General features: G+C 41.7%; 1 protein-coding gene across 1 annotated transcript; it reads left to right on the forward strand.

Annotated features, from left to right (window-relative positions):
• Positions 1-7,873: 7,873 nt before the first annotated feature.
• On the forward strand, positions 7,874-26,131 carry galnt17 (polypeptide N-acetylgalactosaminyltransferase 17). Its single transcript, XM_085795770.1, has 12 exons — positions 7,874-8,528; positions 8,617-9,058; positions 10,236-10,419; positions 12,866-13,032; positions 19,407-19,581; positions 20,352-20,549; positions 21,093-21,210; positions 21,770-21,955; positions 22,233-22,370; positions 22,733-22,828; positions 23,826-23,987; positions 24,769-26,131. The coding sequence occupies exons 2-12, from the start codon at positions 8,818-8,820 to the stop codon at positions 24,901-24,903; spliced, it is 1,800 nt and encodes a 599-aa protein (XP_085651896.1). The 5' UTR covers positions 7,874-8,528; positions 8,617-8,817; the 3' UTR covers positions 24,904-26,131.
• The last annotated feature ends 708 nt before the right edge of the window (positions 26,132-26,839 follow it).

A 26,839-nucleotide genomic window follows, 5' to 3' on the forward strand; every position in this document is an offset into this window, starting at 1 on the left:
TTCACAATTGTCACTGACTTGATGACTAACTGACTGATGGTACTAATACTATACCTGAGTGGAGTGCTGAGCTTCAGTTGTTTAAGAACTCTTAGTTGATCAACAAGGCAACATTCAGCAGCAGCAGGGGTTTATTGCAAAACACAGCCAAATATGACAAACACCCAACAACTTGGGGACATCCAAAAAACCCGCTGATGCATAGAATTTCAGGCTCTTATAGTCTCACAAGAGCAACTTACAGCTCAGTGTTCAGGAGTCCTTGACCTAGAACATGTTCTTCGCTCAATCTTGTTCTTACTGGGCTGGTGTCCATGACGTCTTCAGACAACTCGGGATTCTTGGATATTATGACAAGCTTCTTTGAAACAGGGCACAAGCATTTTAACAAACCATCTTGTAGTTTTTACACATAAATATTTAACAACACAGTCCACTGAGCTGCTCTGGTTTCCCAGCTGCTCAGGAACTGCAATGAAGCAGGGAAGCCTGAACCTTGCCTTAGTTACAGCAAAAAAAGTTAATTTATTTCATGTGTCATTACATAATAATAACCAAACTCACTGCATACTCAAATTGTACAAACTGGCTGCTATGACCAATTCTACATATCAAATAGAGGAAGTTACACATAAAAACCTGGCTCCAATCTTATGATTTATGATTTGGAAAAAATTAAGGATAAGCCATTATTGATCCCAGATGGAGGCTTTACTCTCTGTGAGAGACAAAATAAGATATATAGACTATCTCAGGACAGGTTCAGTTGTTAGCTCACCTGCCCTTTGTTGCATGTCTTCCACTTTCCCTGTCTCTCTCTAATTTTCTAATTTTAGTTTTTCTTTCACTATGGCTGAAATAAAGGTAAAACCCTGAAAGAAAAACTTTAAAATATACAGTAGTCTGTCTCTTCTAACTCTCAGATAATTTAATTAATATAATATATTAATATAATTTAGTAGATATCGCAAAAATCGCAGCACTGTCAGCACGTAACTGGTGATTTTACTATATGTGGTCCAGCCATATTTTATGTTTTGAACCTGTCTTGTTTAACAACCTCAGCACTGTGCAACTGTAAATTTTCTAAAATATCCCCGTGCAAGAATGATGAAGTTACAAAATCAACATCTAAGAAAGTACAGTCCTGGCTCTGATACCACTAATGCCCTGAGGCATGATGGGAAGTAGGACAACTTAAATTAGAGCCAAGAAACGCAACAAACCACACATCACCACTCATGGGTCTAAAACCATCCCACATGATCAAACTGTATCCAGTCCCTAAGGTAGAATCTCAATAGGGAGAAGGGGAGAAAAGGTTGTCTGTTAAATATCCCTACTCAGCGTCTCAGTAGGTGGATATATAACTGTTCTGACATCAGTTGCATTTGACAGTTTATGCTGCATGATGAGTGTGGGAGCTGAGTGGAGCACAGGGCCCTTGCAGAACATGAATGGTGAAAGCTGAAGAGTGACAATACATAGACTTGTCAAACATGGTGCAGGGTAGGAATGACAGGATAGGGACAGGGATGACGCACTGCACAGCAGATGCTGCCGTTGCAGCCCACTGTGTGTATGATTGTGTATCTTGACATGTTGGTGGTTTATGTCTTTTTTCTGTGTCTGTACAAGTGAGGGATGTTGCATGTCAGTTTGTCATCTCAACTCACACTTCTTCTCTAAATAGATCCAACTAATTGGTTCTGCGAAGAGCTCCACCTGCTGTGACACTGTCACTGAGTGTTAGAGATAAAACCATGAGAAACCCCCTTTTCCTGGTTTACACATGAAGGCTGAGTTCAGTGGACCTTTGAGAGACGCAAGAAAGCTCGATAGAGTCACTTATTAACCAGAAGACTCCGGCTCAAGCCATACTGACAGACTTGGAATCTTGGCTCCTTGAGAAACTCTCTGGATCCCTGTTGTGTACTGTATCTGAAACTGGTGTCTACAGATGGACTGAAGCCCAACATTAGAGTGAACCATTTGAATTGGTTCATCGGTGGAAGTAGAGTTGTCATTTCTATGCCAGGTGCCATGGCAACAAGAATGAAGGGAGTGTAACGTATTACCTTTTTTTTCCCGATTTGTTGCCATGAAATAAGATGCAACAGGATGGAAGGCCTCAATACTTAAAATCACCTTTTCTAGGTCTCTGTGGCGGCCACAGTCAGTGCCAGAGGCATTATGTGTTTGGGTTGTCAGCCTGTTCCATTCTCATGGACATGTTATCTCAGGAACCCCTAAAGGGAATTTCTTCAAATTTGGCAGATGATGTTCACTTGGACTCAAGGGCTAAGTGATTGATATTCTAAGGTAAAAAAGTTTTTCATTGAGCATGATCACTTTTTGAGAGATCTTGAGTTTATATCGTATGGAGCTCTCAGGGCTGGTGTGGGTGACGTCATCAGATATAGACTCTAACCCTATTCAGCTGAGCCAAAAAGGTTAGAACTGCTTGCAGATATATTCTAATTGTTGTTCTTTGTCTTTTTACTTGTAGCTACTCTCATGCTCAAGGGGGTTATACCTATTAGGACTTGTACTTCTGCTTGTGTATTAGTAATTATGAGATGATGCAGTTCTGGTGTATGATTTTGGATGGTTGGAAAAAGAGCTTAAACATGCAAGACACTGGTACAGTCCTGTCCTTGACTATTGAAATATGGCACTGTGTGCCCAGCAGAAATGTTCTCCCCTTCTTAAAAGCCATGTTAACTGTACACAGAGCCACAATTTGTCAGACGTGTTAAGGTTATTATGTTTGATTACAATGTCAGCTTTTCAACACAGTAGCTCTGAAGCTGCTGGCAACCAAACACACCATGACAGGTCTCTATTTCAGACAGGGACATGTAGGTGGGCTGAAAAAAGATTGACCTAAAATATCCCTCGGCACTCTGACTAAGCTTAGCGGAGATGTGCCACCCTGCTGCCATGGGCTGCATACCCACTGATCCCTTGAAAAAAAGAAAAGAAAAAGACAGCCTTCTCTCAATCCAACGTGAAGGTCAATTTGTCTTTGTGTCTGCCAAAGCTAGCTCAGATCACAATAGGTTCCTATGGGGACCGATAAATATACCATTGCGTAAATGAAACAAGCTATTAGAAAAAGACAGCCAGAGTTTTGGATCACATTTTCTTTACTCCCCACAGTGTAGTGATTAACTTCATCACAGTCAAATCCTGCTCAGCAACTCCTAAAGTCTCATGGAGAATGGTATTAACTTGGGCAGAGGTATAAGCCCAGGGCAAATTTTAGAGCAGTTCTATCGCTCGTGTGCCAGAGTTGCATACTGGCATTGATGACTAAAGAAAGTTGCCACACTATTTATAGGATAATCTCATGAAATCCTCCCGTCACTCCCAGCCCACCCTCACCCTCCCACTTATAATTATCCGGCAGACTTTGTTCTCCACTCTGCCTGTTCTTCCCTGTGCTGTAGTTGGAGTTAATGGAACTTCCTGTTGCACAGTCAAAGGCTCTGCACGCCCACATAGGTATTTTCAGCTCTGATTGATTAGAGCTCGGTTCTAATCAGCTACAATAACCAAACTCACTGCGCTAACAACCGATGAAGGTGCAAGGCGTAAACCGTGTGAGGCTGGATCATGATCAAAAGTCTTTGGTTTTCACATAGAGAAAACTAGCCATGTTTCAATGAATCCTGAGTTCACACTTTGATCTATAGAGCTAAACTGTTAATTTAATATTTGATTAAATATCTTATCCACCTCATCTGTCATCAGAAGTAAAGGGGGTTTCCACAGCTAATATTACAACGCTGTCTGAATGGTAGAGAATGAGAAAAGACATTGCATTTGAAACATTCCTTCATCCATCCATCAGCCTCATCACTTACATCAGATATTCCCCTCTCACATCTCTGACTCATATCTCTCTCTCTTCCTGGCATTGAGCTGCAACCTATTTTGTGCAATACAAATATTTCTACCATCTCAAAGCTACTGACTTCTATTTATTCAATTTCTTCTCTTCTGTGATTGATACATTCAAATCAATTCCATTAATACAGCCCAATGTCACAAATCACAATTTTGCCTCAATGGCCTTTACAATCTGTAGAGAATTACAATACCCACTGTCCTTAGACTCTCATTTCAATGTAGATTTAGTTAGATGACCAAGTGTCAGTAACATGTAGTGTATAGTATATAGTATACACTCACCATAACACAACACCACATGGTGTATTTTGTATTTCTTTCTCATCTGGAGTCATTTGCATCTTACTTCTTCGTTCTTGGCACTTTGACATGTGGACTGGATAAACAAAAAGGTACCGTATATGACTACGCAACGATGAACAAAACACAATAAATGATCAACTAGATACAAAATAGAAACAGACTGAGTCTAGAATTAGGTCCATATATTTATGATACAAGGCAGATACTGAGGACAATATTGATTTACTGTCTTCATATTTCATATTATCTGGTAATAGAATTTTTTACATAATCATACAGTACACCTTTTTTTTTTTAAACTGCGCACATTATACCCCTTACTGATTTTGTCTTTTCTTTTTTCTTTTACTTGTGTTAGTACTAATAAGGTTAAGAGACACACCATAAGGCGAGAGACACCATCAAGTGGGACGAGGGGGTGTACACCCTCTCGCACACCTGGGATTCCCTGATCCAGAGACCACCCAGGGCAGGGGGAGCGGCCAGCTGATAAAAGACACGTCAGCAGCACATCAGATGACGCTTCTGAGGAAGACTGGAGTCACAGTCAACACTGTCAAGCAGGTAACATCATTCTAATTTTTTGTCTCAACACAAGATAATATAATAAGAATAACTTATATCTACAAGAAGACAAAATGAATAAAAATCAATCTGAAAAATCAGTTTGTCAGTGCTATTTTTAGAAACTTTCTCAGAATTAAGTTCGCCATATTTGTACTGCAGTAACTTCTCAGCTAGCATGTGGTGATGCCCTTAGGTCTGCAATAAGTTAATATAGTCTGATATTGATCTGGATGGTGTATTGGTTTACCTAGCTTCTCAGCTTGTGTGTGTTGTATAAACTTTACTACACAGCTATGGACATACATTTTTTTAAAGGGATTCACACTCATTTACTTTACTCAAGATAAGCGTTAACACTGCCAGACAGACACTTGATTGTATCCCTTGATCACAGCCAGCGCCCGAGCTTCCAGAGGTGGAAGTTAGTTCACCTCACATACTTGGAACATCAGCTGTCCACCATTTGACTTCCTCCTCTTCAGCGGCTTGAGGGGTTGACAAGAGTAGTTAGGATGATCATGTTCGCCCCTTCCTCAAATATCAAGTCAAATCTGCTCTAACACATCTTTTGTTACTGGGTTATATCCTGTGCTGCTGTCACACAAACTCCCTCCACATTTCTCTTTTGTTCTGTGCTGCATCACAGCGTGTCTCTCTCTACTGCTTTAGGATTTTTTCTCCCTTTGAATTTTGATTCCTCCCCAGTGTCTGCGCTCCACTCTCGCCTTTTCTAAAACTCTTCTCCCCTTTCCGCTCTATATCTCTGCCTCCTTGTACGCGTCTCAGTGATGCGTTCTCTCTTCTTCTCCCTCCTTGATGTTTCGCTCTGTTTCTCTCTTGATTTGTTTTCACACTATCTAGCACCAGTTTTGATCTCACTCAATATACCTCTATTTTACTCTCTCTCTCTCTCTCTCTCTCACACACAATACACTCACTCTGTCTCTCTCCTTGTGGGTTGCCTGTAGATCCGAATCGGCATGTCTCTTAGTAAGCTGCAGCTACCAAGCTCCTTGATTCATCTGATCTATCTGGGTGACCCATTTCTGCACAAACTCAAGACATTCCATCGCTGTGATTTGATTCTGTACTGTAAAGTGTTTTACAACATCAATTCAACAGAGCACCTATATAAATAATTATAAATCAAGCCTCTTCACATTCTAAAATGGAATATGGATGCCTTCATGAGGAACAGACTGAAGACACATTACACATTTAACTAGCTACATGTTTCTTTTGTCTCTGACACCATAATAAAACTCCTGGAGCTCTGTTAACGAGGATGTATACACTGTTGAAAAAACAATAAAGTTTATGGCTTGTAGAAGCAAGAAAGGTGACAAGCTGGAGCTTTCCTGAAACAGATTTGTTAGTTCTCTCTAAATCCTTTGGTCTAAAGACACACTGCCATCACACACAGATTGCTGCAGTGATCAGGACGACCTCTAAATGTATTTAACTATCTAATGAGATGGATCCGCTAATGAAATGGATCACTGGGATAGGATCACAGAGTCCTTTATATATATTTATATATACGTATACGAGAAGTAGGACAATACATACTTGTGCACATACACGTATATTCATGTCTTAGACTTTTTCACACAGCTATAGATCTTCTTTTTTTTTCAATTCTCTATTTATGGTTTCATAATGACTGAGTCACCGTAAACTACGTGCTTTATTTGTTAACTGCTATCAAGGAATATGACTCTCCTTCGTAGTATGCCTGAGAGAAGATGCAGCCAGATTTGTGGACGTCTGCTGATAATGTAGTGGGCTGGTCTGGACAGAAATGTCAGGGCTGATTTTTTGTCCCAGTCCACACCTGTATACATAATATACTGTATAGACCTATATACTATATATAGCCTTCATGATAAAACCACCATGTGGGTATTTACTTCATAGGGATGACTGATGAGTTCTTTGACTGCCCTCAGATATGAGTTTCTCTTTGTTCTAACTGGGTCACTATTCATTTATGACTAACTTCAGAGGGAAATCATGAACCTTTTATTCACTTTTTCATTATCTTCCTATTCATCTTAGTTCCTTTGTAAACAGACACGCAGTTGTTTTACAATATCATAAAATAAAAAAATCATTAATGCTTTTAACACTTCACAATGGGTTTATATTTTATGTTAATACTTAGTATAGTGCTGCAATACAGTTGTAATGAAGTATTACATTGATAACACTGATAAAATAAAATGCTCTGCCAGGACAAAGAGAAACACTGGCTGTCATAGATCAGATGGTGTCTGGTCGGAGCGGAGGGATGTTGGTGCGATGTCCTGGCGGAACCTCAGCTGTTTTCCCAGGTCAACCTGCAGCTGCCAATCAGGGACAGGGTGTGGAGGAGGCCTACTGTTGTCTGTGGCCGTGCCCGAGGTCTCTCTCTCCGGCTGTCAACATTTCAAGTAGACCCTTCAGAGAAACCAGTTCCTACAAGGTTGAATTGAGTTGATTGGGCTGGAGTGAGGGCAGTGACTGCTTAGTTGTGACATCACAAAGTTACAGGAGCCCAGACCGCTTATTTTAAGGTTCAGATTCTGAATACAGGCTGTGAGCATAAACTGAGCACTTTAATACCTTTGATACTCACAGTATAGAGCCTAAAGCTGCTGAGTAGCTTCTAATCAAAGAAGACATGGACAACTTTTTTTTTTTTTTTACTAGCTATATGGGAACTTTAATGCAGAATGGGTTTACTCTGCTTTGTGAACTGAACTGAATTGAATTTGTGTATATAGTCCGTTTGAATCATTAGTCCATGGTGCAGATGGATATTGTGACATAACTGGTAAATTAAATAGGGTATGAAATGACTATTTATTTTTACCATTGGGGGAAAAAAAAGCCATCCTTGTAAGTCCCCAGCCAGCAGAACAACACTGTAAAATCTTTGAATGTTCTGTAATTGCAGGTAGATAATTGGGTGCTGGTGAGAAGACACCCCACCCACCTCCCCCCCTGACCCGCTGTGGAGTGAAACGTCGCCGGGATCCACGTTTTCCCCCCGCCTTCGTGAAGCGCCGTGGAGGCTATGTTATAAGGAGAATAAGAGGAAATAGCAGGGCACAACAAACAAGGGGTGCGTGCGGAAATAACAAGAAAGCGTTGCTGCCAGAATGAGAGAAAGCGGGAAGGGAGAGGAAGCATCGGGACATAGGGCTACTACTCTCTTTCCCTGCTGCTGCCGCTGCCGCTGCGTTCCCGGAGCATCTCTACCTTCAGCGGAGGACGCTGCATCTCTGAAGCGCTGCTGGTCCTAATCCACGCAGCCTCCTCAGATCAGTCTCACTGTGATTATCGTGTGACGGGGAGGAGGACGACGCGAGAGCTGCTGTCTTTCAGGGAGCAGGAAGGTTGGCTGAACGTTTAGAAGGTTTTTCCCTGAGCATCAGCGAGGGCTTTTTTTTTTTTTTTTTTTTTTTTCTCCTGCGCTCCCGGCTCCTCTCAGTCGCATCACTGCCGACTTCTGTTAGACGCAAAGGAGGGAGAGAGAGAGAAAAAAAAAATCACAGACTTGATAATCTCCTCTTTGTTCAATTATTTAAGAGTATCTGTTCCTCAAGCTCAACATATGCCGGGGTCTTTGTTTTACATCTGCCGTGCATGATCTTACAATCAGACTAGAAGTGGCGCTGACACGGATGAAAACCGATGGCCAGGCGCCCCGTATTTTCTCAGAAGGGGGATGCAACCTAAAATAACCCCGGTGCCAAATGGTAAGAGAGCAGATTTCGTGTCAGGAGATCAGTAGCCTACAATGTCTGGACATTGCAGTAACATCTCTGTGGGCTCTTTATCTTTAAGGTCAGGTTGCTGAATTATCCCTGCAGCTTTCCGCACATCGCATGCCTATGGGAGTCCTGAATCTGTGACACGTACGGCTTCTCCGGAGACTGTCCCCCTCTCATCCTCCTCCTCCTCCTTTACCCCCTTCTTGCCCCCCCACCCGCCACCACCACCACCACCACCACCACCTCTGAGGCCCCGGACGTCGGTGACTTTTTAATGGCTTTTGTGTTCAGAAGATGGAGGGTCTTACTGGTGCTGAACGTGCTTGCTGTTGCCGGGTTCATGACTTTCTGGGCCAAGTGCAACACACGCAGCGTCCAAGCCGCCGGTCCGGAGGCTCCGGCTGACGGGAAAAGGGCCCGGGGCAACGGGACGGCGCAGGGAACCAGCATCAGCCATGAGGTGCTGCTGAAGAGGCTCAGCTCGCTGGAGGACGTGGTGTACAGGCAGTTGAACGGTAAAGTGCAGCGTAACATTTTTAAACCGAAATGACATGTCAAGCTGATTTCCCTCTAAGGAATAGATCTGCAAATGAAGGAAAAGTCACTGCTGGCTGACTTTCTCTTCACTCTTCACCTGAACATGTGAGAATGTAGTGATTAACATTGTCTCTTGTCTCACTGTTCCCCACAAGAGTCTCTCACTCTGTGCAGACACCTGTCACATTATTTCACTTTGACAGGATAAATCACCCTGCTACAAATCCACTTCACCGGCCTCTGGAGAAACTGTCCTTATGCTAACCTCTAGGAAGCAAAGATCAACAATAAAATTGTAATACATTTGCATTAACAATTACATTTATTGTTAAATAGCTAAGATAGGTAGATTAAGCTTATATTTTACTGCAGTGTTGTTTAAAATATATGAAAAAACACAGCAATTTGAATTTAGACTTGTTGTTTATTAGTAATTTGATTTGACGGTTCAAAGCGCAAAATTCACAAGGCACATTTTAGTTTCCTTTTTTGTCCTCCAATACTGTGGTTCTTTAGGTGCATTGTCTTCCCTCTATGGAGCTCAGAGGTCAGGGTCGACTACAGAGCAGACGCTTTTAGGGATTCAGTGCCTTCAGGACACTTCAGCAGGATGTTTGCCAACACGGAGGCTTGAGCACAGCTTGTCACATTGAAGGATAGTCACTTTAATTACTCTGCCACCCACAAATACACCAAGTCACACTGAGAAGAATCTTATTTTATCCTTAATTTGAAACAGAGAACGCCTTGAAGCATCATTAACATCTTGCAGCCTTAAAATGGGGAGGTTTTTGACTTTCATCTTCAAACAAAAAACATTTCATTCAGTGTATTCTTCCTTACTTGAGTACACAGGAACTGCTGAACTCATTAGGAGCAGGAAGTCTCAAAATAGGCCTGTTTTACACAAGCTTATTTGTAAATGTCTATATGTACCATGATTGTGAGTATTCTGTGTGCATCTGTGCCATCATTTGTCACAAGTTCACAATTTTGACAACCACTGACTACACACTGTGTGTTCATGCAAGGTTGGCACCGTGGTGAGGAGGAAGGCCATTAGCTGTGAGCCACAGAGCGCGTTACTTAGAGGACAGTGACTCAACCAGACTAAAGGATCCTGACATGTAATCTTCGCTTGTTTGCCTCGCCCAGGACTGTCCAAATCTCTGGGCCTGATTGAGGGCTTTGGGGGTCGGGGTAAAGGCGGCCTCCCTGCCACACTGTCTCCAGCTGAGGAGAGCGATGCTAAATTCCTGAGGGAGAAGTACGGTTACAACGCCTACCTCAGTGACAGAATCTCCCTGGACCGGACCATACCGGACCATCGGCCCAGCAAGTGAGTTGAAGAAACTTTAAATTTCACTTGCAACATTTGTTGCATAACACATATTTTCCCACGTACCCTGAGTGGTATCTTAATCATGCATGTTTTCAAGATGAGATCTGTTTCTGAGTTCTCTGGCTCTGTCCAGTACAATGGGGATGAATGGAGTTTTTTGTTTTTGTGGTGCCAACAGTGGTCAGAAGGAAGTGTTCCAGCTCTCTTGGGAATGCACAGCTAACAGTCTCCACATTGTGTCATAGTCTGTACATTAACAATACATAATAAGACGCTATTATGAACAGAAATGTTGCTGATGAATAATTGAAATGGAGTGAAGTGGCTCAGGCGGAGCACCAAAGTTCCTTTCACATTAGCTGATTGGCGTCAGCTGTTTCATTCAGCTCCACGATCACTGGATCATTCACCGCTGTGTGGCGATCAATGGACAAGCTCCATTCAGCACAATCACACAGGTGTAGAACACAACTGTTACACCCTGATGGCTCTACTCATTCACTGAGGCCACATACTGTAGATAGATAGACAGATAGACAGATAGATAGACAGATAGATAGATAGATAGATAGATAGATAGATAGATAGATAGATAGATAGATAGATAGATAGATAGATAGATAGATAGATAGATAGATAGATAGATAGATAGATAGATAGATAGACCGCACAGTGCACACACACACACACACACACACACACACACATACACTCCTGCTCATCCAGACAGCTTTGTGCAGTGTGTTGTGTATCTTCATGCATGTTGCTCCATAAATGCTCCTTTAAAGAGTCTCTGTCCCAGTTTGCTGGTTAAGCAAGTAACAGCCCCTCTATTTGAAAATCAGTGATTATGAGAAACCCCTCGACCCATGGCTGCCACCAGCTGTGTGTGTTTGTGTGTGTGTGTGTGTGTTTTGGGGGTGGTGGGATGGAATCAGAATCCACTGCTCTCATTTGTCACTCGGGGGGGTCTTTTATGTTACTGGGATCAAAGTGGCGTGTGAAGCGTGTTAGGGTGTGATATCCTCAGGCTTAGCAGCAGCATATAAACTGGAGTCTGAGGAGTCTGCTATGTTTGGCTGAAGGTCCCTTTACACTGCAGAGATGGTGATGGTGAAATGAGAGAAAGGGAGAGCGAGAGATTGAGAGATGAAGAGACACAAAGATCAAATGTTAAACCTCAAATACAAAGAAGAAACACTGTTGTTTTTAGGGTGTACTCTACAGTACATTTGCATAAGGTCTTTTTAGGAATATTATTTTGTCCGAGCCGAAGCAGTAAGTGTATACAGTACAATAATCAGAACCAGTTCTCATGTGAAACAGCTGATAAATAACAAGAAACTGGAGTGCATACATGCAACAAGGGGCTTTGGCTGACTCTGCCGACTCTTAAGTCAAATTAGTCAAATGAATGAGGGTGTGACTTGCGCTGTGACAAGTTCACACTCTCACACCTTGGGATCATTCATGCTGTTCTCTTCTTCATGCTACTGCTGTCACTGGCTGCCCTGATTTGCCTCCTCCTGTTCTTACTATTACCATAATTGCTGTGGCACCTCTTGCCTTGCACATTATGTACATATATTCCACATTTCACTGAAAAAGGCATCTGCCGGTCTCTGCAGACTCCTTGAGGAATTTTAAATACAAAAAAAAATATTCACACTCTGAGACAGTTGCTTGGTTCTTCAAACATGGGGCCATTTCCTGCAACTGTGTCTACTTTCGCCTGACAAAAAGCGCACATGTCTGTTTAAAAAATATGTCTAACAAACAAATGATCATCATGATGTTAAACAGAGAAGTCAGGTAAAACTGTGGGTTTCTTAAACCACAGGGTTTCCTATCAAATTACTTAAATTGAACTTGAAAATTTCATTTGGCGGCAAAAATCACTTGTTCATCATGTTTAATCCATGAAAAACTATGTTAGCATCTCTTTTCTGGCATGGAGACTAAAACAGCATCATAGGACCTCATGCATTTTCATGAAAACTTTGATTATTCACATTTTCAATAATTAATATTTCATTTTCAATGGAAGTAAGATTAAAAAGAAATTTTAAAAAGGATATAAGTAAAGAAAGGCGTTTCCTCTCCCCACTCTTATGAAACTTAGAGACAAAGACTCAGCCTGCCTCTTTCCTCTTCATCAGAGCTGTTTAAACAAACCCGCAGTAAAAATAGGCCTCCTATCTGCAGCAGACTCTCTGTGAAAAGGCCAATTTGGAGGGGAAAACAATCTATGTGATTATCGTTGAACAGGAAGCAGCATGAGGTTGTGGCCTTTCAGCCTCATCAAACAAGATGTCAGCAGCTCCACGGAGGCACTGGTGAACCAGTGAAGCATGCAAAACCCCAGAATGCAGCCTTCGCAGGTGCACATCAAAAGGTTTTTTATTTTAGAGATGCTGTGTTGTGGTTGCATGTTTCTCTGCAGATGCAGAAAGGTCAGCTACCCGAGGGACCTCCCCCAGATCTCCCTCATCTTCATCTTTGTCAACGAGGCTCTGTCCGTGATCCTGCGCTCTGTCCACTCAGCTGTCAATCACACGCCGGCACACTTGCTTAAAGACATCATCTTGGTGGATGACAACAGCGATGACGGTCAGTAGAGATTAAATGTTTGTTATCTGACTTGGTATATCTCAAGTCAAATATAGTTTTATCCCAAAGAGCCTAAATGACAAGAGAACAGAACAGTGAGTTTATCAAAATGCTTCCAGCATGCCTCTTGCTTAGATACATGGCCTGAACTCCCTCTATAATTATGGAGAAAACTAAAGTAAACCAACCAAAACTCTAATTCCACTGTAATGTTTTACAATAAGCTAAAATATATTGATTAATTATTATGAATGGTGAATGATTATTAGATGTATCAACAGATTATTAGACGTATCAACATTTAAGTAAAAACGTCCATGTTACCAACAATAATGAAAATGATTTTACACAGGCATAGATCACAGAAAAACTCGAGGCGTTCCGTGTAATGAAATATATTTCATTATATTTGGTCTGATCGCAACCCTTTGTAAAACATATATAAAGATATTGTCAACAACCACTTGTCTGCTAACAATACCTGTCATTCCCTCCAAACGGCCCCACAGTCTCTGCACAGATTTTGTCCGTCTCTCTCCGACTCAGTGGTGCATGTTCAAATGACTATGAAGGCTGATTTTTATTTATTTATTTAAAACTTTAACTTGTTGGCCACTGAGGTTTCCCTCATTTACAGGGACGGCGAGTTTACAAGCAGCAGTAAAACATAAATACAATTACATTGAATAACAATTGCAGGATGATTTACAAAAGATAAGAGAGGGAATATTCCCCAGCCCCAAAGTATGTTGGAGAATATTCCACAATGTAGGTTGGATGAGGACTGATGAGTGGGCAGAGGTTCTGGGATGGGATGGATCCACTGTGGAGGAAGAGCAGGCTGGAACAGGATCACTGGCAGGCAGACACAGAGGAAGTGATCCTGTGGTAAAGGCAGATTATAATTGGACTCAAGTCAAAACACAAGAAAGCAAACAAATATTAATTTGAGGTTAAACTGTGTTTGAAGTGCTGATGGTGGGGTGCAGGTCAGGAGGAGGAGTAGTTGATACCACTCCCAGACACATGGAAGGACAGGCAGAGAAAGAGAGACACAGGCAACACAGCCGAGGGGGGACGCGGAGCCTTGACTGGGACCATCCATGACACTTCCAAGGAATCTCTAAGACTGAATGCATAGTCCAAGTCTTGACTAGTCTCTCCATAATAATATCAATATCCCCCCTTAACCCAACCAAAGTCACACAAAACCTGGGTGTCATATTCAATGACCATCTATCCCTCTCTGACCGTGTTGCATCTATCACACGGAGTGTAATCATGTCATACCTGACTCTTGTCTTGGTCCAGCCCCATACTTCATAAAGCTCACTACACACACAAAGTACCAACAGTGAAGTGTAAAAGCATCAATCCAGGATTTCTTTGTGTAACAATATTTACTGACACTGAGTAGTTGCAAAGCAACCAGCATAGACTCGTGGAACTTATGTCTGATGCATGATATCTCTCTGGTCATATATCTTTACAGAAAACATCATATAAACATATAAACTCCTGCAGATATGTTAACAGTACCTCATCAAACACGTAGGCATATTATGAGTATGATATGCAAATATACAAAGAGTAGCATAAAAAACACATTACACACCACAAACACAATGCAACACATATGTTAACACTTGAACATAACAATGCTGTAAGCTGTGCATTCCCAAGTCCTGGGAACAGTACTGGGAACATGTCCTTCAGACCACTGTCAGCGCCATAAAGGCAAAACTTGATCTCCATTGTACCGGATGGAGCCAGAAATCTCATCCCATCCCATACGTGATTAGATACCACCAGGGTACATGGGAAAATATGTTTTATAAACCAGTCTTAAAAGAGAAATTTTAAAAGAGATTCTGTAAGTGAGGTAGGTGTTATAGCCATACTCCTTCCTCAGGAATTCAGCATCACTCACCTCAACAGGAGACAGCCATACTTTACCCCGACCCCCAAAGTCTTGAAAGTGAAATTCAAAGTGTTGCTAATAGGACAAAGGTATCAGACTCGTAAGACTCAGCCTGACAGTGTGACGAGTGTCTCCTTGACAAAAGCTGTGGTCATTGCTTTTGAGGAGCAGCATTTGCCGAGGTGACTGATGAGGTGCTGAATTTTCTCAGGGCAGACAGGCAGATAGAGGTGGAGCGCCACAATTGGATGCCACAGGAGAGATGTCCCAGTCTTATTTATTGGGCAGGGCTGCCAAGTCGGGCTGTGTGAGATGAAGGGATGGAGATGAGACTGCAGAGCGGAAAGGAGAGATGAGGTATGGGAGAAATAACAAGCAAAGGATGTCTGTGTTGGGATGAAATTTGAAAAAGAGGTGGATGAAACTGAAATAAAGAAGGATGGGTAAAGGGCTGGAGAGGGCCAAAGGGTTTGAAAAAAAAGCTAAGTGAAAAAGAGAGGAGGATGAAGAGAGAAACAGGGATGGAGATGCATCTGAGGCTGAAAGAGAGAACCAGGCTATTAGAGAAAGTGGCAAAGAGAGAGGGAACGGATGAGAGACAGAGAGGCTTTAAGATAAATAAGGTCGGACAGACAGGAGAGAGAGAGTGAGAGCGCACAGCGATGGATCTCTGAAAGAGGAAGACAGGGGCCGATCTAATAGAACAGAAAGTAAAGGAAAAATAACATGGGAACCGGAAGAGAGAAATGCAATGGAGGTTTTAAAGGATAAGGCCTGTTAATATCCTTTTTCTTTTATTGTCAACAAATCCCAGGGCTCCAGTCTAACTTTTTTTACTTGGAGCAGTGGCCCCTAACTTAAAACGGAAGCAGAAATTTTAGGGGTGCACACGGCAAATTGTCTTGCAAGGCAAATATTCACATTTCCATTTCGTTCATGATCCTCACAGACATTGGCCTGGCATCTGCAATGACAGATTCCAGATACTTTGAGTCACCCCTTCCACATTTCACCAAAAAAATAGCAAATTTACTGGTTGCACCTGCGCAAGCAAATGAAACATTTACTTGCACTGATACATTTTAGAGGCAAAATGCCCCCATTTAGGGGCAGTGTGGAGCCCTGAATCCCATGAAAAGACCAATACCTACAATGTGTGAGTCTGTCACTCAACATGTTCTGACTAGAGACAGACTCAGCCAAAGCCCACTTGTTTCCACTTAGGACATCAATCTTTAAAATCAAGTTTCAGCCACTCTGAAAGGAATTAAAGTTTGGGCTTATTACAAGTGGAGTCTCATTTCTGTGGTTCGGTCGGGCACTGCACCAAGTTGATTGCTGAGATCCGGGTGTGTGGTAATATACCACGAAGTACATCTAAATGGGCACGAACCATGAACATCTTTCACTATATGGACTTCTCTCTGGCTCGGTGGCAGCCTGGCTGTATGAGCCTGAGCAGTGGGTCAACTCTGAGGAGCAGAAGAGGCAGGACTAGTCTAGCCTGCTGTTGAACCAGCTCAGAATCTGCTTGGTATGTGGAGGGGGAGCAAAAAGGCAACTTAAATCTTGCACAGGGGTCCAGGCCTATGAGGGGGCTCTGCCAGGACTCTCCTGATTAGAGAGAGAGAAAAGATTCATTCCAGAGGTTAGTGAGGGTTAGGTTCTGCCACTAACCTTGCCGTCCAGTGTCTGCCGTTCTCTCCTCACGCTCCACTTTGTCTGCAGCTCCAGGCAGTCTCGCTTCTGTTGATCCTGCAGGGTGAAAGAAGGCTGCTAATTTCCTGATTGCCTCAGTGCACCTGATCAGGATTATTCCCAGACTCGGGCACTGTGGAAGTTACACTGATTTGGGGTAGTACCGCCCACTCACCACAGCTCTCTGATTTGGTTGACCTCTATGTGGCCCTGGGAGGTACCGAGCACAGACTGGGCTCTCAGTTCAATACTGAAGGAAGATTATTACAGTATTAGTGACAGTGGAAGGTGCTCTTCGTGTTAGTTTTACCTCCAATAACGATTTAATCAAAGGTTTCTCTTTAATGTGTGTTTCTGCAGCTAAACAGGGCACTGGGACTGAACTAAAATGAACTATACTGGTAATAATAGTGAGGGAACATGACACCCTGTGCAATGTGCAAGTGAAATAAAAACACATGTGGAAATTGGAACGTCATACGTCTGGAATGTCATAAATGTATATGTATGTCCAGGCCATACAAATATGTTTATTTATACAGCATGTACTCATATTGTGTAGACTAATGTTTTAGCCTGTCAATATTTATTGATGCTAAATAGATGCTGTTGGGTCAAAAGGTGTGGCACTGGGTAGACAAAATTAATGACCAACAAAAAAGAAAAAAGCAGCATATGTAATTTTTTATGTTGTTTTAAAAAAACGTTCACATATGAATTGAATATACAGTATATCATCAACATACATAATTACAACATGTTATATACCGGTAATGTACAAATTAATAATATTTGTTTATATATGTACAGACACACATTTTACAGGGTTATAAATAAAATATGTTATAAATATTTTCACACATCCAGAGAATGTGCATGTGTGACAATACTATAGCCCCTTGTACATGACATGACATCATCACTATATATACGGGGATATGGATGTCATACGTTACATTTCTGTGTGAGCTGTTAGAAAGTATAATCATTTAATTGTTGTTGTTTTCATTGGATTTGTTGACAAAGACAAAAACTTTGAAGATTGTCTTCTCTTTTAAAACGTGTCTGTGGAACATAGATACAACCAGCAGTGTCTCTCTCTTGACAAGGCTGCTTGGCTGAGATCCAACTATCCATCACAGAGGGGAAGAGATTGCAGTGGCGCAGAGGAGGAGGCAGCAAACAAATAACACTCACCACTCTCACTGCCTGCGTGAGAGACCCAGCTCCATGACCTCGCATTGTGCACAGCCCAGTGTGTGCGAATAACATGATGTGTGTATGAGTGTGTGTGAAAGAGAGAGAGAGAGAGAGAGAGGGAGGACACAGTGCGGGGAATGAGTTTGTTATCAAGGGTGTGAGTGTGTGTGTGTGAATGAGACATAAATAAAGAGAGGCAGACAGAGAGAAACGGAAAACACAGAGAGCATGAGAGATGTGTTTTTTGTTTAAGGGAGTTTTTAAGTGAGTGTTGTGTTTGTGCTGCAGAGGAAAAGGGGTTGTGAGTGTTTGGATCCGGGGGAAAAAGGCTGATGAGTTGATTGAGAGATCAAAGGTGGAACAGTCGTTGGCACTCAGGAAGCTACAGACTCCCTCCGGTGTGTTTGGAGTCTGTTGGAGCTCAAAACAGCACCACAGGGTACAGAGAGAACGAAACTGTGTCCTCTGTCTGTTTCCCTGTGTGCGTATGTGTCATTTATTTTTGTACTAACTCATCACTGTGGTGGAACTTTCTGCGTAGTTGTTAATGAGTGTGTCAGTTCTGGGCCATATGGCAGTGACAGCAGTACATCACACTCACGTCATTGGCTAATTACAAAAAAACATTCAAGTGTTGATTTATCATGTAGTGTTGATTATAATTGATAATTGCAAAAAAAGTAATAATAATATCATACTGTAATTTGAATGTATTTTTATTTTCTTTGTTTGGTCGTAGTGTTTGAAATGCACCAATCAGCTATTTAAACTGATTATGTATAAAGCTTCCAGAGTCTATGGTGCACCTGTTGTCAGTGCCTCAGACGCACAGCAGTATTTGCACATTGAACATTGAGTTCAGAGCTTGAATGCTGGTTGTGGGACATATTTGGTCATACTAACACCTATCATACTATTGTTCATAATCTGCATTCAGCTGATGTATGTCCATGTGCAAAAAACAACCCAAGTAGTCTTTATAGTTGATTTTAACTACAATGAGGGGAACTCACTGAAGTGTTTTGGGCTGAAGGCTCCTTTGCGTGAGAAATACGTCAGTCAGTGATCCAGAGAGCCAGCAGTGTGCAGCCGCATGGCGTTGATGAGCCTGTTTCTGTAAGGGAAGAAAGTGAATTCATTATTTTTAAACTTCTGCAGGCTAGGTTGCAAGTGTGCAACATGTTTTAGCGATGGAGTATAATTAACTCATCCTCTTGAGCCAGTTGTTTGGAGTGATACACATAATGGTTGGAATTTAGATGTGTCAGAGAGTAAAGCAGGGTGCAGATTTCCAAAGACATAAATGGCTTTTGTGAAATGAGTGAGACTAAATGAATGAGGTGGCAAAACTGTCTACAGGTTTCATTGATAATTTCTAATCCTTAGTCTGAGTATGACAGGCAGAAACTGTAGAAACATGAGCTTTTCTTTTATCCCATTAAGTCATCAGCAGGAAGGATGGTGCTGTGATCTCAGATTTAAGGATATTCTCTCTAACCATCTTTACTCTTGTCGTTTTGTTTGCTCTGTTTTCTTTTCTTTTTACGGCCTGCAGAGCAGCTGAAGGGCCCGCTGGAGGAATACGTGAACAAACGCTACCCTGGCCTGGTGAAGATCGTCAGGAACCAGAAGAGAGAGGGTCTGATCCGAGCCAGAATCGAGGGCTGGAAGGTGGCCACTGGCGAGGTGACGGGATTTTTCGACGCCCACGTGGAGTTCACACCGTCCTGGTGAGTAAGTCTGGAATCTGGATGTGATAACCATTAAAACACGCTCTGCCTGGAAAAAACAGATCCTCTGAAAACATATTTTTCAGTCTTAATGGTGTAACACCTACATGATTACAAGTAATGAAAACAGCAATAACATTAGTAGACTTTACTTTAAGTATCACTTTCAAAAGACAGTTTGCGAGGGCCTTTACAGATTCATTGAATGAGAAGGCAAAGGATAGCAGAGGTGCTCGGAAATGAACACACAAAAAGCAATTTCACACCTGAGAAGTTTGAGAAAAGGAGACAAGGAGAAGACTAGAGCCTGTAGAATCAGGATTAAAGAGGACATGCCACATACATTGTTAAATAACAAACAAACCATAAAGGAAACGATAAACTGGGTTAATGCTGGGAAATCTGTTCACAAAATTACATCAGAGGAATGATTTTAACGATGAAACTGGATGAGCTGAGTGATTAAACACTTGAACATTTCTAATCTAATCTCACCACACCCCGCTGACACCTTATTGTCGGCCCACTATTCGTTCTCAAGCTCAGTGTGTACTTAGGAGTATGTACACAACCTAGTTCACTCAGCATAAATAGACACATGCCCTCCAGGGCTGCACTGAGCCGAATCAAATAGAATTAGTAATAAAGATGGTACAACTTGAGGGACTGTGTAACTGACTGAAGTGGGCGAGAAAGAGGAGATCTTAAAAGGAGTCGCTTGTGTTTTTAGTTTGGGTCTCTATAGTGTGTACATGTGTGTCTTTTGCCAGGGCTGAGCCGGTTCTGGCAAGAATAAAAGAGGACCACAAGAGGATTATTTTGCCTTCTATCGACAACATCAAGCACGACACGTTTGAGGTGGAGCGTTATGAGAACTCAGGCCATGGCTACAACTGGGAACTGTGGTGCATGTACATCAACCCACCCAAACAGTGGTGGGACGAAGGAGACATGTCGGCTCCCATCAGGCAAGCCAAGTTCACCTGTAAAAATACACACTTATATAAAGCAACAAAGGAAATAGGTCTCATATTACTTTGATAAAAAGGAAAGATGAGGATTTCACACTTCTACATTGCAGTTTGGTCTACATACAAAGGCACAGGCTCCTTGAATAAAACAATACTGGAAATATTTTTGATGGAGCAGACTAGTTTACCCTGTTTGTTTGTTCCACATCATCAAAAGTTCTTAGGAAAACAACAAGTAAGCTGCTGATTGAGTAACAGACTCCCTCAAAGCGATTATAAAAAATAAACACTCAGAAGACAATGTTTGTGCAGCAGATTGGATTTTTATGATTTGTTGTTTGTTAAATCTTTCCCATCCATTTTTTGAAATGAAAATTAAAACAGAGTGACACCTGAACATGCACTGAATCATTCAGAATCACACACTGAACAAAAAAGTCAACAGTTCAGATTTATATTTACCAAGCCATGCTCATCACATGTGCATGTGGAGACTCTCAATGTGTCACGGTTCAGATTGTGATGTTTTCCTCATTGCAGGACTCCCGCCATGATTGGCTGCTCCTTTGTGGCCAACCGCGAATACTTTGGCGAGCTCGGGCTTCTCGACTCGGGCATGGACGTCTACGGAGGGGAAAACATTGAACTGGGCATCAGGGTTTGTGTGTCACCCAGTTTCCTCTCCTTCCTGCTCCCTCTCTGCCCCTGTAGATTTAAGTGGAGCAGTGGCCACCGCAGCTGGCACCGCTGATAAATGAGACCCCATTAAGAGTCCTGGAGGACCAGGCCTGTGTGTGCAGCTCACAGCAGGGCAATGGAGATAAATAGGTCACATAGAGTAAGAAGGAAGTGAACATTTGGAGAGACTGGAGAGGTTGTTGTTGTTGTTGTTATTCCACAAGGTAGAACTACAACATTCGTCTTTTGTTGTTTTTGCAAAGACAAAAGAATGGATCTCCAGAAAATCTCAGACTGAACCTGCACACTGTTGATTATATGATCTGTGTCTGTACAGAGACACTGTGTAGCATCTGCACACTGAAAAAGTCAGACATTTTTGAGTTTGAGAGTTGGTGGAGAGATCAAACCAGACCAACAAGAGGGAATATTTGTGTCCAAAAAACAATAAATGAACATGAATCTGCTTTTGTCTTTTCAAAACACAGAATGCAGCTTGAATTTAATTCCTCCATTCTGTCAAAACCATCTGTCTGCAGGTGTGGCTCTGTGGGGGCAGTATGGAGGTGCTGCCTTGTTCCAGGGTGGCTCACATTGCACGGATGAAGAAACCCTACCACAGTAACATAGCTTTCCACACACGGCGTAACGCTCTGCGTGTGGCTGAGGTCTGGATGGACGAGTACAAATCCAACGTCTACCTGGCCTGGAACATCCCTACGGAGGTAAGAGGGGGCAACAACCCCTTCAAATATGATGTTGCTAGTCCTGTTTATGAAGCAAATGTTATGGTATTGTTATTTTTATATGTATTGTTATGGAGTAACCCACAGCATTTTTACATCAATTGTTTTAACAACAAAATGTACAAGCCTTTGGTTGCCTCACTAGTGTAGTGGGTTATATCAGGGCATTTGCGTCAGAAGTTTCTGGATTGTTATTTGAAGAAAAAATGTTGAAAAAGGCGAAGTATGCCCTTAATGACTTGTTGTGCTCATCTAGAACCACGGTATTGACTATGGAGACATCTCTCAGAGAGTTGCCCTGCGGAAGAGTCTACAGTGCAAGAGCTTCGAGTGGTACCTCGACAATGTTTACCCAGAGATGAGGAGGTACAACAACACACTGTTCTACGGAGAGGTGAGTCAGAAGCCAAACTGACATGAAGGAGTACGAGGCCGGAAAGAGAAATCCGAACTCTGGTGCATTTGCACATGTGAAAACACATGAGTGAGAGATGGATGAGAAAAATAAACCCTGAGGGGCTCATGAAACATATCTCAACATAAAAACAAAAATACAGCTATCGAGCACTTTGTGTGTATCCCTCTCCACCCTGTGACATGTGTGTTTGTTTCTCAGACATTTCTAAAAAAGAGAAAAAAAAGGGTTTGGAGCAAATAGTGTAATAATAGACACACAGTCATGTTGATGGACCGAATATTAGGACATTGTATCAAGTGAACGTGAGAACAGCTGAGAGATACTTTTTTTAATTTCAGATCCGTAACTCCAAGGCAAGCCATCTGTGTATGGATCAGGGCATGAAGGAGAACCACACGGCCACCCTTCATCCGTGTCATGGATGGGGTCCTCAGGTACAACACAGAGTGCATCTTTTTCCTCCCCTTACTTCCTTCTTGAAAACACAAACAACTCATTAGTGGGTTTCGACAGTGACATGATTTACAGCCCTGTTTCTCTCACGGGCTCAGCTGAAACCCTCTCAGGTGCAAGTTCTGCTGTCAGGATCAAAATTTTTATCATCTTGCACTTTTTGGCTGAAAGCCTGAGTCAGCTGATGTCAGCTCCTCAGCTCTTCAGCCCTCAGGGCATCTTGTTTTAGCTCGCAACATGTGCTTCAAGGCAGGCAGGTCTGGGCTCAAGTGGTAAAATGCTAACATTTATTAAACTATAAATAACTTTAAATCTGGTTGTGAGTGGTGCAAAATATCACCTTCTCTACAAAAATAAATGTATTTTACTTTTGCATCTTACAAAACAGACATTTCTGTCAGCGCAACTGTTTCTCACTAAATAATTTGCATGCATTTAACATTTCTCTACTGTCTACACACTAGACTCAAACTTTCTGTTGCTAAATTTCGACATACTTTGTTAAGAATTTTGGTTGATACATTTCTGAAGACTTGCTTGATGAGTTAAGCATGCTGTCAAAGTCTCTCAAGAGCTATAGTTGAATGTTAACAAATCATCAATTTAGCTTTATTGAAACAACAAGTAGAAGGTCAAGGTCACATTTATTTATAGAGAACCTTATAAACAACCTAGGTTGACCAAGGTGCTTTATATAAAATAAATAACAATAAAATACAATGATACATTTCAAAATACAATTTCAGCAATGACAGGGATTAAAATTGTTGTGTTTTTATTAGATGGGCTGAGAAAAATGGGCCTCAAGTACTCATCCAGCTCAGGCTTTGTTTAGTCACATTAGTTCACCAAAATGCTCTCAAATTAATATTCGCTTATTAAGACCTTTTTTTTTAGAATGAAAATAAGAGCAATACACAATCCGGCATGTTTGTGATGCAGTTCAGAGTGTCATATGTGTTGTGTGTTTTGCCTCAGTTAGGACGCTACACCAAAGAGGGTCAACTGTTCCTGGGCCCCCTGGGCAGCACGGGGGAGGACACTCGCTGCGTGGTGGACGATCAGATCAGCAGCTTTCCTCAGCTTCTCAACTGTGACAAAGTGACCAATGTGAAGCAGAAGACGTGGCATTTCTCTCAGGTGAGGAGAAGGAAGAAGACAGTTTGCTTTAAGTGTTAAAGATATGTAGAGCTGCTCCTTTCAGTTCCACAAGTGAATCCATAAAAGCCTAAAGGCCTATACAGTAGTATAACGGTAGATGTCTTACTTGATGAAAAAGCAGTTCTAACTTGACACTGTGAAAGTATCAAAACCTCAGTCCACAGAGAAATGCGCACAGCGTGTATTCAGACTGTATGTGTTTGCTACATCACTGAGAAAACTGAGACGGCCATTCAGAAGAAAAACTCAGAGCCTCCTCTCCTCTGATTGGCTATCAGATCTAATGTTACTGGAGGTCCAGAGAGAAGCCTGTGAGAGGAGATGTAAAACCAAGCTGAAACAGTCTCTGGTTCTTAAAACTATGTATTGTGGTATGTTCAGCACTTCAAATAAAACACAGGAAGAGCATAGACTACTGGATCATAGGGGTTAAAGCAGTGTTTGTTCTGGCAGAAGAGCTCACCTTCTGCACATGGCATGGGTCCTGTGTCACACAGCACAGAAAGTAGGAGCAGAGTAATAACCCCAAGTGATCAGTTTTAAAGTGAAGTATACATACTAACATAACATGATAGATTATATGGTTTCAATTTTGAAGCAACAGCTTCTGTGTTCACTATGATTACAACACAATAATTAACATATAAGGAGTACATGAGAGCCATCTGTCCATTTAGGGCCTGGCTCTTGTCGTATGTGATAACTTAGGCCATCTGTAAAGCCTGTTCAAACCAGCACTGTCTCTCCTCCTGCCCTGCAGAATGACTCCATCATTAATCGAGCCACAGGACGCTGTCTGGAGGTGGTGCCAGCTAACGTTTATTTTGGCCACCTGCTGGTTCTGCAGCCCTGCTCTGGGCAGAGGTGGACCATCAAAAACACCATGAAGCAGTAGCTGATGGGCCAATTTCACTGGGACCAATGACACCAAAGGCCATTTTCAAGAGCTGCCACCTGACATACAGCTTGGCTGAGCCACAACTAATGAGGCAGACGCACCTTGTCTTCTCAAGAAAAAACGGCAAAGATTTAAAAAAAAAAAAAAAAAAAAAGATGTGAGCTGTGAGCATCTCAGTGATACAAGATTTTGTTTTTGTTTTTACAAACTGGACTCTCAAAATGATGCAAGTTTCGTATGAGGACTGTTTCTCTCTCCATCTGAATTTGACAAACTTTCAGAGTTGACATTACTTTAACTCTTCTATGTGCCACTTTTCTCTCATGTTGTTTAAGGATGCAGAACTGACCAGCCACAAATGTGTTCTGACTTACTGTATGTGGGGGGATAAAAAAAAAAGTGTCTGTCTTCATCATCAAAATGTCTCTGATAACTTCATTTAGTTACAATAAATGTCTTTCAAGATGTATAAAAGAATAAAACACCTGGAATAAAATTTTTAGTAATCATGCAATGACCAGAATACATTGGTAGGTTGTGTTAGGCTTCATCTGTGGTTCAACCTTTTATCTTAAAATGAAGTTGAAGAACCTATGACAGGCATCAGTTTATCACTATTAAATATTAATGCCCAAAAAGTGTTTTTTATTTTCTTCTTACAATGATCTAGACCCTGTAAATATTTATGATTTGAAGGGGGAAAAAACATAAATAATGAATATTACTTGGTTATCGGGGCCTATGTTCTTACAATTTCACCTCAAAATCCACATGGCTACTGGGGAAAGCCATGGTTTTATATGTTGTTTATGCATTTGTCTTTTATTGTCATTTTTACTTCAAGCATTTTGTAGCAGCAAATGCAGTACATGTTGTAGCATGATTGTAAGTACTGTATACACATGGGGATACAATTGAGTTGAGCTTAGTCGATTCATTCTGTTACTTGCTGAGTGCCATAACTACTGCAGACGGCCAAAACTAACAGAGCACTTTTCTGATGCAGAAGAAGAAGCTGCAGACTGTGAGAGGAGGAATGAGTCAGGAATGGAAAAATGCACAAGTGTATAGATTGTGGAAAAGCAGGAGGCCTCCAAGGCCAGTGATGTTAACATATTGAGATGTATATGATGTCATATTGGATCAATTCAATGTTTTTAGTTGGGTTTTTGCTCCTGAGATTGTCTTCCAATAAACAACTGGTTTCCTGGCTTCTGCATGGTTACTGTTTCTGGGAACAGATTTGCAGGTTTTGCAGTCTTGATGAACTGAAAAATACATTGACATTATATATGCTGAGAATTTCTTATAATGACATTTTTATCGTTTATTTTCATTATGATACATAAGAAACTACTCAATCAGCTTGACACTGCAAAATAGCTTCTGTGCTACTGTGCTTGTGTTACATTGGATTACATATAGTTTAATCACATATAGTTTTAAAAGTGATCCATCAAAACATTACATAGCTTTGCCTGAGGCAGCTAGTTAGCCCGACCTTAAAAATGCTACCCTATAAATGGAAAGTTATGGCTTTAGTTGTGTAGCAGCCGTGTCCTGTGTGAAGTGTCCTTGAACCAGACATTGAACTCCTGCTGCTCACTTTAACTAAGCTGCTCTGGATGAAGCATCAGCTAAATGCTTAAGATGTAAATGAAACAGGAGGAGCCTGCTGGGAGTACAAGGGCCTGTTTCTAGAGGAGTGGTGTGGCTCTGGAGGACAGAGCCTGCATGCTAACACAACGCTGAATGCTGATTACACTCGGCAGCAGCAGGCCTGCTCATCACTGCCTGTCATGAAACAGGATTAATATTGTGTTTAAATGTCAGTCAACACTTACTGTAACACAAGGACAGTCTGATCCAGTGAAGTTTAAACAAACTATAATGCTACAAATTACAATACTCAGGTGGATCACATGGACACAAA

Source organism: Trachurus japonicus, chromosome 13 (genome assembly GCF_045865225.1).
Source record: "Trachurus japonicus isolate A0001 chromosome 13, Traja_1.0".
In the NCBI taxonomy this organism is placed as follows: Eukaryota; Metazoa; Chordata; class Actinopteri; order Carangiformes; family Carangidae; genus Trachurus; species Trachurus japonicus.